Below are 12,578 nucleotides of genomic sequence, written 5' to 3'. Positions count from 1 at the left end.
TCTGCCTGTGGAATCTAAGGTCTGTCCCAATAATCCAATTTAATGGATAATCACATATCTCAAAAAAAAATATCACTGTGCAATTAAGCATTATGGTGTATACTTTTGTGCTCTGAAGAATTCAATGAAATATCAGTATCCTAATAAATAAATTTATTTATTTTGTTCTTATATGGTGTTTGGAATTATTATAATGAAAAAGGTGTAAATGTATACTAGCCAACAAGCTTTCCCAGTACTCACAGGCTGTGAGTTACTTATTTTCTGTAGATGGATAGATGGAAATTCAATTTAAATAGTCATTGTTAATTTTTTAAGCAGTAGGAATTTTTACTTCTGGGTGTATTAAAATGAAATTTAACTGCATTGTGAAGTGTATATTTTGAGATGGTAGCACAAAATAAAAAAAAAAACGAACAAAGAATTAGATTAAATTAAGTTTATTATTAAATTTGTGTATGGAGAAAATAGGAATTATATACTAGTTTTATTTTTTAGATCTCCACTCCAGAAACCAGCATGCCTTGGAAAAGGAAGCATAATGTATTTATTCAAAACTTTTATTCCCTCCATAGCATAAGCAGATATACCATTTATTTAATGGCAGTATAACACATATGGCATGAATGACTGTATCTGGTTAGAAATATATTTTTATTGAAGTCCTGGAAGGAGATAATATAAGATCTTATGTGCTCATTTCTAATTTTTAAAAATATCAAGGTTATAGGAATACTCTTCCTTTTACCTAACAAATATATAATCATTATATCATTTAGTTGTTAAAGTTATTAAAATAACTTTTTACCTTCTTTATCATTATTACAGTTGGCACTGAGAGGGAAATTGTTTCATTTCATGTTAGTGATCTTTATAGTTATAAGCAATAAAATGCTCAAAACACCTATAAAGTCAGGACACAATGTTGGAATACTGATTTTGCATTTAAACTGATTTTTACTCATTTTTATGTAAGGTAGTGTTTTAAAACTCTTAATTTAAAAAAAAAATCCACACAATTTTGGCTTTATAACAGTGTATTTATGTATCCTAACATATTATTTTATTAAGAATCATTTTCAAAAATTTCCTTTCATGGAGCATATAGGATACTACAATCAGGACAGTGTGCTATGTTAAGCAACTTTCAAAACTGCCAAAGCAAGACAATACCTATTCTAACTGCATAATAGTTTAATAATACATTCTCTTCCAGATTCTGCCTATTATTTTTTGCAAAGCTCTTTTCTAATATCTTCATTTTAAAATGATTCTGTCATTGATTACCTCAACTGATTTTCATTAGAATTCCCACTGTCAGCAGCATTACATTAATGAGATAATTAGATCAAAAGTTTGCTTATTCAGTCTAAAATGAATATTTAGCTGGAGAGAATCTCAAGTTTGGTTCCATGCACAAATACAGAATTCATTTGATAATATTAGAAATATTAGTTGTTTCTGTTTTGTTCAGCACTTTATAGTTTCTGCATGAAATAGCTGAATTGTCTCAATTCCCTTTATGTCTGTATGTGTGCTTCTGCCTGCATGTGACTTTTCATATCTTTCCAGATGCCTTCAGATTATTTTCATTGTTGGTCACTGTTTTTCCATGACTCCTGTTCATCTTAATATCAAATGCTAGCAGCTTATTGCATTTTGTTTAAAACTTAAAAGCAATAGCTGACTTTTCTTTTTGCAGTTGCATTTCAATTCTGGATTTCATCTTTATGTTCTTCTTACCAGAGTGTGATTTTTTTAAACTTATTTCTTTTACAATTCACTCTTGCTATAGCAAACTTCACAATAATAAAATAATATTTTATTATACTGAAGAGTTTGTTATGGTGAATTTCCTTTAGAGAAGCATTGTAGCTGTAAGACTGACTAAAACATTTCAGTAGCTTATTGCTCATGAGTTTATAATGGTTTTTTTCTATAGCGAGAGTGTCAAATATATTGGTCATAGTGTTTCTCAAACCATGAGTTATAATGTAAACATATGCGTAACTTTGTCCTCTAGATATTTTAATTGAGCCATAAAGTGCTAGGCTTTGTTATATTGTACCGTTGCTATTCCACAGATTTTTTTTTTTTTTCCAGACTGAATTCACTGTAGAAATATGAGACTACTGTGCAAGAACTACTGGAGAGATGCTCTTCCAATTTCAAATTACATGCTGCTCACACACTACAATGCTTTTATCATTTTTCCTGGATTTCTGTTTCTTGTACTCCTTTGTATTCTGCATAATCATTAAATGATATAATGAAGTTCTCATTCGAGCATTTTTTACTATCACCTTTTGTCATTCCTAGAGTTACTGTTTATTATATATCAAACTGTTTCATATATATTAGCAGGCTGTATGGAACACGCTGCCAGTGTGTGTGTGTGTGTGCGCGCACGCAAACATCATTAGCCTGTATGTGTTATTTCATTCATTGTTGATATATTCTTTAATTCTTTCTCATCTTGAGTAACTGTACTCTGCTCTTCCAAGACCTTCACAATTATTGCTCTATAATAAAGAAGTCTTCCATGCTCTCCTTACCCTTGAAAATTACTTGACTCACTCACATCTGTATAGCTAATTAATGAAAATGATTCCTACACATTTCCCATATTTTAGGTCCAACAGTGTATTAAGTAAAGTGAGTATATGTTGCTATGCAAAAAATGCATGCTTTGAAAAATGTTTCTGATCATATAGTTTTGAGTAATTGAAAGAGAAAAATGGGTTTAAAAATCTTTTGTACAGTCTTTTTAACCCCCCACCCCCAACACACACACACACACACACACATTGTTAGAGAAGTTTGTTTTACATTTACGAAAAAAAAAAACTTGTTTGTTCATTTCTATAATTAAATCTAAGGAGCTACATGACCCACAAGTTTAGAATACCACTAAGTTATAATATTCTCAAACCTTTGCTCACCTTATTAAAAGCAAAATGAATGTTCCAACATTTTTTAAAATTAATTATATGCACAAAGTACTTCATATGCATTTGATCTCAGGAATTTCTGCTTTGATTTAATTAAGATATATATACGTACTTAACATTGTTTTTACAGTTTATAATGATATGCACTCATATTTACCGAATGTATTATGATAAGACCAGTAGTTTCAGTTTTATGTAGGTTTTAGCATTCATTGTGACATGTCATATATTGGTATGCTGTGCATCATAACAGATAAACAATAACTACATCTTAGTTTGTAATGCAAAGCAGTAATATTCAGAATAATTCAATATACATATCTGTATAATCTAGGGCCCAATCACCACAAATATTTGTTTTGGTAGTTACTAACTATAATTAACAACCGTTTACTTTTGTATGACTACTTAAGTAAATATATTATTGTTTTGTTTCCAAATTAATATAAAACTTTATTATAGCATATGAAAATTGATTTTCTGTATGTATATAATATATATTGACAATACCTGTTAAAAGAATACTGCAGAAATTTAAAAAGAATAATTACAAATGATTAAATATGAAATTAAATAAGTAAGTTTTTCAAATAATCAAACTGAATCCAAATATTCATTGGATGTGTATATAGTTAAGTGCTCTTTCTATGATACTGAATGCAATGCATTAAAAAAATGCAATTTTTATTTAGTACGTTACTATGTACATTCATATATTTTTATGTAGCACACTGATCTATTTGCATTATAATGATATGCGTTTTGTGATTCAGATGTACACATTTAATTGTTACAGATTTTTATCATAATTAATTACCTTAAGTGCCTAATAGTGAGTAACACTGGCAAGGAAGTAAACTATACTAAGCATTCTTACTGTGTTTTTAAAGAAGTTTTAAAAGTCTTTAGCAAATTAGAAGTAGTTACAGTAAGTGTTATGTTTACTGTAACTACTTCTAATTTGCTAAATTTGACATTGGGATTTCCCTTTATTTTATTTATTGAGTTTTTTCTTTCTGCCTGAAGACTATGTGGATATGAAAGTCTTCATAATACTTTTGGAAATAAAACAGAAAATTTAAAATAGTGAAATTTAAAACTATAATTTATAATTGATGTTTAATTACTTGCATAATTTTGAAGGCTTGACTTTAGTCAGTTTTTTTATAAAAAAAAAATCATAAGGCTATAATTAACTTATATATAGTCTTATCATAGTCATTTTCTGTTCATAAGCATATATTTCATTATAATAATATGCTAGAATATCTTGTTAATACCTCTTTGTAATTTTATAGCTTTAGAAATGCATGTACTTTTTTTCTAAGATATATCAAGTAGCAATTATGTGTGTAAAGATTGATTACATGTATTTATGTGTTTATTTCGTAAAAATGGGTGAAGGTGCTACAGACAGATAGAGAGAGAGATAGAGGCCTTAATTCATATCTTAACTCATATTCACATGGCAATACTTTTGCATTACTGTTTGTGTCTTTAGTATTTATTTTTAGAGATTTCAGATAATGTAATGCTATGATCATTGTATTCTTGAAATGTTTTTCTGAATACAATTGTTCGGTTCAAAAATGAGTTGTTTTATAATTTTATGATATTAGATTGGTGTACATACCTAACTTTTTTTATGCTGTATATTAATAGCATGTTTTGCATTGTTATGATAGTTATCAGATAATATTGATTGTTGCAGTTGAGTATTATATAGTAGTTGATATATTATTGAAATTTTATGTGTATTATTTTGTAATCAATTCTGAATATTCACATTTTTGATGTATACACAAATGCTAGCTCTAACAACATAAGCTCTTCCCTTTTTCTCATAATATCTAACTATCTCATTAATAGCTAACTCTCACTATAGCAAGTACCAGTATAGAAAATTCACTATTATAACAAACTAAAACATTCCAACCAAAGAAGATTCACTATGGCAAACTGTCTTATATCTATAAACTATCATTGAACCTTATTAGTTAGTTCGTAGAGTTGATGATATTGTGTGTAAAATGTACTTAGTCATCAGTTACTTAGTCTTCACATAACTGATGTACAGTCAACTCTTATTATAGCAAATACTGTTTTAGTCAGCTTGCTTAGTATAATAAACTACCAAAATGGCTCAGCCAAATCCTATATCCTTAATACTATGATATAAGAAATTTGTTTACAGCAAATCATCCACTATAACAGTTCCACTATTTCTTTATTCCTGTGAACTTGATATATTGAGAGTTTGACTGTATTTTATAAAACTTTGAGGGTATTCGTCTTATATGATTAGCATTATTTTTGCAACAGTTGATGCTCTTCAGCATAAATAAGATTTTATTTAAATGATTCACACACAATCTAACTATTGGTTTAAATAAATTCTTTGCTTTATTTAAGCATATTTTAATTAGGGTTAGAATACCTGTTGAAATATCACTCATATCAGAGATTTATGCAGATATCCTTTTAATGTTGTAAAATGATTTTTTTTTTTTTTTTGTATATAGAGGGCATCAAAAACTATATCACTGCTCTAATTTTACTCAGGGTGTATTTAGATGCAATATCTGAACTTATACATCTTATAGGGACCAGCTTTTTATGCTCTTTAAAAAGTTTAATCTGCAATTTTTCATGAGATGGATTAGTTTATATAGATTATATAATTGTACTTATTATTATATTATATAAACTTAGGTTATCATCATGCGTATCAAGGATTTAGGCCTAGCATGACCTGTTCTGGCCTTAGAAGTCATTGTTTAAGAAGACGTCCTGGTTTTCTTTTTCCTAATGGCTTGTACTTTAAGGTTGTTTTGGTAATCTTTCTGTTTTCATTCTTTGAACGTGTTCCATCCATTTATGTTTATATTTTTTAATTTTTTCTATTACTGGTTCTTAGTTTAATTCTTTCATAATTTCTTCATTTCTTTTGTGATCAAATAGGGTATACTTTGCAGTTTTTCTCATTATAAATAAACAATAAAATGTGTCTGTAAGGTGGTGTGAACTAACGACATTTAAGATTTTAATGCCAGATTTTACTTTTAATGATGCATACTATTGCTAAACTATAATAATGATGCAATATATGCATTATTATTATACCTTAACAACAAAATAAATAGTTACTTTTCCTTGCCTACTAGTGGACTATTCAAAATTTAGTACTTTTAAGTACATTTTTTCCTGTTTGAGATTCATACAAATGAAGTTTTAAATGCTATTAAAAAGAAAATCTTTTACTGAATTGAAAATACATAAAATGGTAAATTCCTTGTTTCTTTAATATATAGCAGTGATTCACAAACTGGGTATTGTATTTTGATATTGCATATGGGTGCTATGAAGTTTTTCGATTAACCAATAAAATAATATTTTTGAATGTAAAAAAACCTTCACAGGTAACAATTGTTGTCTTGGGTACAGGTGTAAGCTTGCAACGTGGGATATCCTAGGGTTTTTTGAAAATGTGGAGTTGCTGTGTTAAGATATAAACCAGTTTGAAGCACGTTAAGTGGGAGGGGAAAAAGCTTAGGGACCACTGGTATATACGATTGTTTATTATTCAGTTTGTTTCAGTATGATTGAATGACAATCATCACCTATATGAGATTTATTGACACAGTTACATTTGAGATATATAAAAAATAATAAATAAATAAATCCTGAATAATATTAAAATTCTGTCTTGACATTTATAAGGGTGTGCTGAACAGTTTGATAATTTCAAATTTCTTCAAAACCTCTGACATGTCTTCTTATATATCCTAAAAGAACAAATTATTATAATTTGGTGAAACATGGGTTGAAAGATATGTTCTTTCTTGTGGTTGTATCAGATGTATTAATATCATTTTTGTTCTAGGTTCTGTTTATCAGAACTTTTCAGCCATACTTTTACTAGAAGCTGAGATATACTAAAATAGAAAAAAAAACTATTATCTGAATGCACAACTAGTTTCACCTTCTTAGAAGAATTCACTGGGTGCACACCTGATGTACAGTGTTATGCACCGAAACTTCAGTATGGTGAGCAGGCTGATTAAATAGTAACTAAATAATAGTACTGATATGTAAAAGGCTTTATATCTTTACCGTATATTAGCTTCGTGTTATCAAAGTTAGCTAAAATTCTCAAGAAATTTAAAATACATACACTTCTTTTACTCCTCTATCCAAAATTTTGCAAGTTTATAACTTATTCTCTTGTAATATATATTTTTGTATCTCTCTTTTCATGTTACACACCCAATGAAGCCTTCTAAAAAGATGAAACTAGCTGTACATTCAAATAGTTTTTTTTTTTCTCTTTTGGTATCTCGGCTTCTGGTCATTAAATTTCTTAAATGCACGCGCGCACACACACACACACACACTGATGTGTATGTGTGTGTGTTAATTTGACCTTAATGTAAAGGTCAAAACATAGAATTGTAATATTATTCAAGTTTTTTTTTTTTTAATCATCTCAAACAGTAGTTGAGTCTTCATAAATGTAATCTAATGAGCTTATAATTCAGTACTTTTATTTCAGAAATTTAATAAAGATACCTTATTTTATGTTTTCTGTAATATTTCCATTATTTCTTATAAAAAAAAAAGAAGAGCTTTTTAATACAATTCATAAATTTCATTCTTCACCTGCATTCAGTGCTATAACTATTGAATACAGGTTATGACCCTAGAAGTAACTACAAATAAATACAAAATTATAACGGAAAAACTCATGTAAAAAGATTATTTAATAGCATAATTTTTACCTGTGTGTCACAGGCATCTTCAGTGCATTTTAAGCTCAAATTAAACAGTAAAAAAAAAAAAAAAAAAAAAAAAAAAATTATATATACAATAAAAAGTTAGGAAAGATTAGCTGAATTATAAAGTACTATCTCCCATAAAGGGGATAGACGTAAACCATCAGATCTATTTAAGTTAGGCGAAGAAAGTAAAGTTTCACACGTTTCTTTATAAAACCATTTTATGAGGAACCTACTTTTGTGAAGGACCCTTGTCTTTTTCCAGTGAACTCTATGTCTAGTGATGATGGCATGTTCTGTAAGTCCAGAATGTTCAGGTTCAAGGTAAGACGGTGTTCTTCTAGCCGAATAAAGGCAGATCTTCCTGTTTGTCCGAAATAAAATAATCCACAAGAGCAAGGAATTGGGTTAAACACCTGGATAATTAAGATGTGGAAGCTTGTCCTTAGGAGAAGTGAGAATGATGGAGATTTTTCTGAATGGTCGAAAGGCTTTAAAAGTGGTTTTAAAACTTTTTTGTTTTAAAAGGAATGCACATTATTTCTTCTGTATCTGAAGAGGAAAACATTAAAATTACTCAAAGCTCCTTTGATGAAGGAATTCTCAGGCTATAGAAAGAAGACTCATACAGGCCATTATATCCATGCTTAATCTCATCACCATCCCAGTCAAAAGGCAGGAACTATTAAAACACTGGCTCATCATGCCCACTCCTTTTGTTCTTCAGATGATCTATTACAGAAAGAACTGCAATATATTACTTCTTACTTTATATCTAATGGATATAAAAATGAAGCTGGAATGAGGTAAACTCAGAATAACTTAATTATTTAAAAACATGATTAGTGTCAGTCTAATTATGTAGATATTCTTAAGGTGTGGGAGAAAAGAAAAAGAAAAAAAAAAAAAACAAAGTATAAACATATAAAATGTATAAAAAGTTCCTAGTAAATAAGTCAGGAGATGCTCTAAAAGAAAAAAAAAAATAAGAAAACAGAGAAAAATTTAAGAGCTAAGTTATGTGTAACTTAAACATATAAAATTTATAAACATATAAAAATTATACATTTTATATGTTTATACTTTCAGAAATATTATTTTACTGGCTAATCTGAATAGATACTGTTTGTTTGTTGACATGGTATCAAGTGATAGTTTTTTTCTTTTCTCCCACACCTTAAGAATATCTACATAATTAGACTGACACTAATCATGTTTTTAAATAATTAAGTTATTCTGAGTTTACCTCATTCTAGCTTCATTTTCAGTTAAACAAAGGCCATAGAAAGACTTCAGTAAAATTATAAGAAGATAAATATCAGGAAGTTACAAAATATTCAGGAGGCTATTGAAAATGCTTAGAAATGGAAAAAAAGAGTACTGTTAAAGGAATCAAAGATGATAAAGGTAACATGAAAACTGAAGATAAGAATATTCTAGACATCTTGAATAATTACTTTGAAAGACTATTAAATGAAACAAGCAGTGACAAAACAGTAGTAGAAAATATTCAAAAGAAATGCAAACAGGAGTAGAGTAGAGTACATATTAATATGTAAGCAAAAAACCTATCAAAAGTGTGATATGTGGAAAGGTAGCTGGAGTAAAAGATATTTGATCAAAAAAGCTCAAATATGGAGGTATAAAAGTTTTGCAGTGGCTACACTACATAATTCAGAAGATCGAATTCCAGATGTTGGAGCAGAGCTGCTTTCATAGTTACCATCTATGAAAAAACCTCTACTAAGGTTCCAGTAAGATTTATTATTAACCACAGACCACTATAAGAGCAAAAGACTCATTGTGAGAGCTTTCACTCTCATGTGCACAGCTCATCATACCTTGACTCAAATGCATTCACTGTCCCTGCACTCATCACTCTCCATGCAAAAAAAATCTACTTCTCACACCCACCTTATTACAGCTTCCAGGGATGGCCTCTCATTCTTCCCCTGTCTCCAGATATTCTATGACAAATCTCCATCCATCTGTTCATTGGACATCAACAGATGCCGTATGGTCACTCAAAGGCTCGGTGATGTGCCACACCAATCCTCGCCCTGTGGTCCTATTGTATGCTTTTCTGGAGACTTCAACTCTCTGAAGATCAGTTGCTCCAGACACCATCCATCCTCTCACTGATGGTCTATCCCTTCCTCTTTTTCCATGAACTTTACCTTCTATCCTCTTCCTATCAGACTTCTTTAGGTTCCAAGTCTTGCATCCATAAGTTGCTGTTAAATAACAGCTGCATCCAAAATCCAGATTGTAGACCAGTTTCTGATATAAACTAGCAGTATACAAGACTGTTTTCTGATTAGCAATTCTTCACATTAATGCAAATCGATTGATTACAATAAGGTACACTTGTTTCTCAGGAGCTTCCCTGTCTGTATATATTTCCTTGGAGAACCATAATCTTTGTCTTGCTACGATTGAGCTGAAGTCTGTTCTTTTTTTTTTTTTTTTGTAATACGCGGGTGGTCTGAAAAGTTCTTGGCCTTGACCATAAATGGTAATATTGTCGGCAAGATTTTTTCTTTTCTAAGTAGGTACATCTGTCATAAGCATCCATGTGAAATTGCAAGTCATTCTATCAAGTAGTTTTTTTTTTTTTTTGTACAGCTGTTGGAAGCCAGTGCATGAAATTGCTGAGACTATAGGCATTTCAAATGAATGTGTAAGATATATTTTGCATGAAGAATTGCAAACGAAAAAGCTTTGCACAAGATGGGTGCACACAGATCAAAAACACACTCACATGAAAATCTCTGAACAGTGCTTGAAGTGTTTTAACAAGAATAAAACTGATTTTGTGCATCTATTTATTACTATGGATGAGACTTGGATTCACCAGCACACACCAGAATCTAAACAGCAGTCAAAACAGTGGACAGAAGCCAGTTGTTCCAAAGAAGACAAGGTCATGGCATCAGTGTTTTGGGATGCTAAAGGCATTTTGTTTATTATCTTGAAAAGGCTAAAACAATAACCGGGGAATATTATTCCGATCTTTTAACCAGACTAGACGAAAAAAATTGTGAGAAAAGACCCGGCTTGCAGAAGAAAAAAATCATCTTTCATCAGGACAATGCACTTGCCCACAAAGGTGTTTTGGCAATGGGAAAATTAAGGGATCTGCACTATGAATTGTTGGAACATCTGTCCTATTCCCCAGATTTGGCTCTGACTTCTATCTCTTCCCAAAACTAAAAATCTTCCTTGCTGGTCAGTGTTTTTCTTCGAATCAAGAGGTGATTTCAAAGGGGTATTTTTCAGATCTTACTGAGAACCACTACAGGGACGGGATAATGGCACTGGAACATCACTGATACATTTATTAAGACTAATAAATGTATTAGTCTTAAGGGAGATTATGTTGAAAAATAAAAATAACTTTGAAATTACAAATTTGTTTTTTCATTGTTAGGCCAAGAAATTTTCAGACCACCCACTCTCGTTACAGAGGAGTACTGTATCATCAGTATGCCTCTGATTACTGATCAATCTACCCTCTCTCCTAATTACTGTCTTGAGATCATCCAGTGCTACATGCATGATGTCCTCAGCATAGATACTAAACAATGAGGAGAAAGTAAACACCCTTACCTAACTCCCTTTCCAACCTGAAGCCAATCAGTTAATCCAATACCTGTTCTTATGAAAAATGTCATCCATGTTAATCTGGCAATTACCTCTTACCAACTTATGTCTATTCACTAAGTTCTGTAATTTGCATTCTCTCAATCTGTCCTCATATTCCAGAGACCAGAAACCAACTTAATCATCTCTGAATCCTCTCCAAAATCTCAACATCCTTTTGAAAACTATTTCCATAATCCACTGTGTTGTCCTCACAATTTTAGCAAAATGTGAACGAAATTTTGTTTATTATCTTGAATCAAGTCCATATCCACCATCACTCCCAGATCTTTCATTTTCTGTAAAATATCCCCACAAATCCTATACTCTGCATCCCATCTTTGATTCCCCAATTTTAGAACCTTATACTTTGCTACATTAAACTGATATCCCCAGACACTTATCATTCAAGCAGTCTATTTGAGGTGCTCTTGCAAAGCTACAAAAGCGGCTCTAACTTACTTCTCATAACTCTCCCCAGATTTGCATCGTTTGCAAACAATTGTATATCACCATTTAAATCCTTTTCGATGTCATTTACATACAAATTAAACAATGGCCCCAAAACAGACCACTGGAGCACACCACTAGTGACTTTCTTCTTCTGGGATATCGCTCTCCTATACACAACCTGCTGATATCTATCAGATCCGCTTCATCTGTTCCAATTTAACTACTAGTTAAAAGAAAGCACAACTTTGATTCCATAAAAATCCGATCTAATTACTACAAATACCAGAATTTGTCTGTACAAAACCTGCAATTAAGACATATTTACATATGGTGCCCAGACACACATCATCACTACTTAGCGAGCAGTTAATATCAACAACTTTAAGACAACGTCTTCAAACAGTATTATGATATACATGGCAAGATTGCAGTCTTAAAGAAAGCCAGCAAATACCCTCAAAAAGAAAAAGAAAGTCAACTGAGATGGTTGAGACACCAGCTTGCAATCCACCTTCAACATTCAGCTTTTGCTCTATACAGACCAACTAATGGACACAAAGGAAAAGAATGATCAAGAAAAGAGTTTTAGCAATACATAAGCAAACTTATTTTTGAAGATGAAGCTCATTAACCATGTGACAATTTACCATTTTGCACAAAACAGAACAACTTGACTCGCTTTCATTTAACAGACTATATCCTCATGATTTTTTGTTATATGAATATTTCTGTGTATATTTCCCTATTCATAAATAAC

The 12,578-nt window shown here is 30.7% G+C and overlaps 1 protein-coding gene and 1 long non-coding RNA gene across 11 annotated transcripts in view; one reads left to right on the top strand and one right to left on the bottom strand.

The window, feature by feature from the left end:
• Positions 1-3,838, top strand: part of LOC150097478 (androgen-induced gene 1 protein-like) — a 124,522-nt gene extending 120,684 nt beyond the window's left edge. For both annotated transcript variants that reach the window (XM_090406714.1, XM_090406715.1), the window contains exon 7: positions 499-3,838. In XM_090406714.1, the coding sequence (XP_090262840.1) occupies positions 499-542 (44 nt within the window). In that variant the 3' untranslated portion in view covers positions 543-3,838. The remainder of the gene's footprint in view (positions 1-498) is intronic.
• LOC150097475 (uncharacterized) overlaps positions 1-12,578 on the bottom strand; it is a 287,535-nt gene that overhangs the window by 93,551 nt on the left and 181,406 nt on the right. For 4 of the 9 annotated variants that reach the window (XR_016549632.1, XR_016549628.1, XR_016549636.1 and 1 more), the window contains exon 5: positions 7,963-8,458. The exons of 1 other annotated variant lie outside the window; for it this stretch is intronic. This is a non-coding gene — a long non-coding RNA (uncharacterized LOC150097475). Of the gene's footprint in view, positions 1-3,938; positions 6,737-7,962; positions 8,474-12,578 lie in introns of those variants that run through there. 4 more of the 9 variants (XR_016549629.1, XR_016549631.1, XR_016549630.1 and 1 more) reach the window with 2 other exon arrangements.

This window comes from Typopeltis vanoorti, chromosome 17 (genome assembly GCF_054136105.1).
Source record: "Typopeltis vanoorti isolate ZY-2024b chromosome 17, IOZ_Tvanoo_1.0, whole genome shotgun sequence".
Lineage (NCBI taxonomy): Eukaryota > Metazoa > Arthropoda > Arachnida > Uropygi > Thelyphonidae > Typopeltis > Typopeltis vanoorti.
This window is presented reverse-complemented; position numbering and strand designations above follow the sequence as displayed.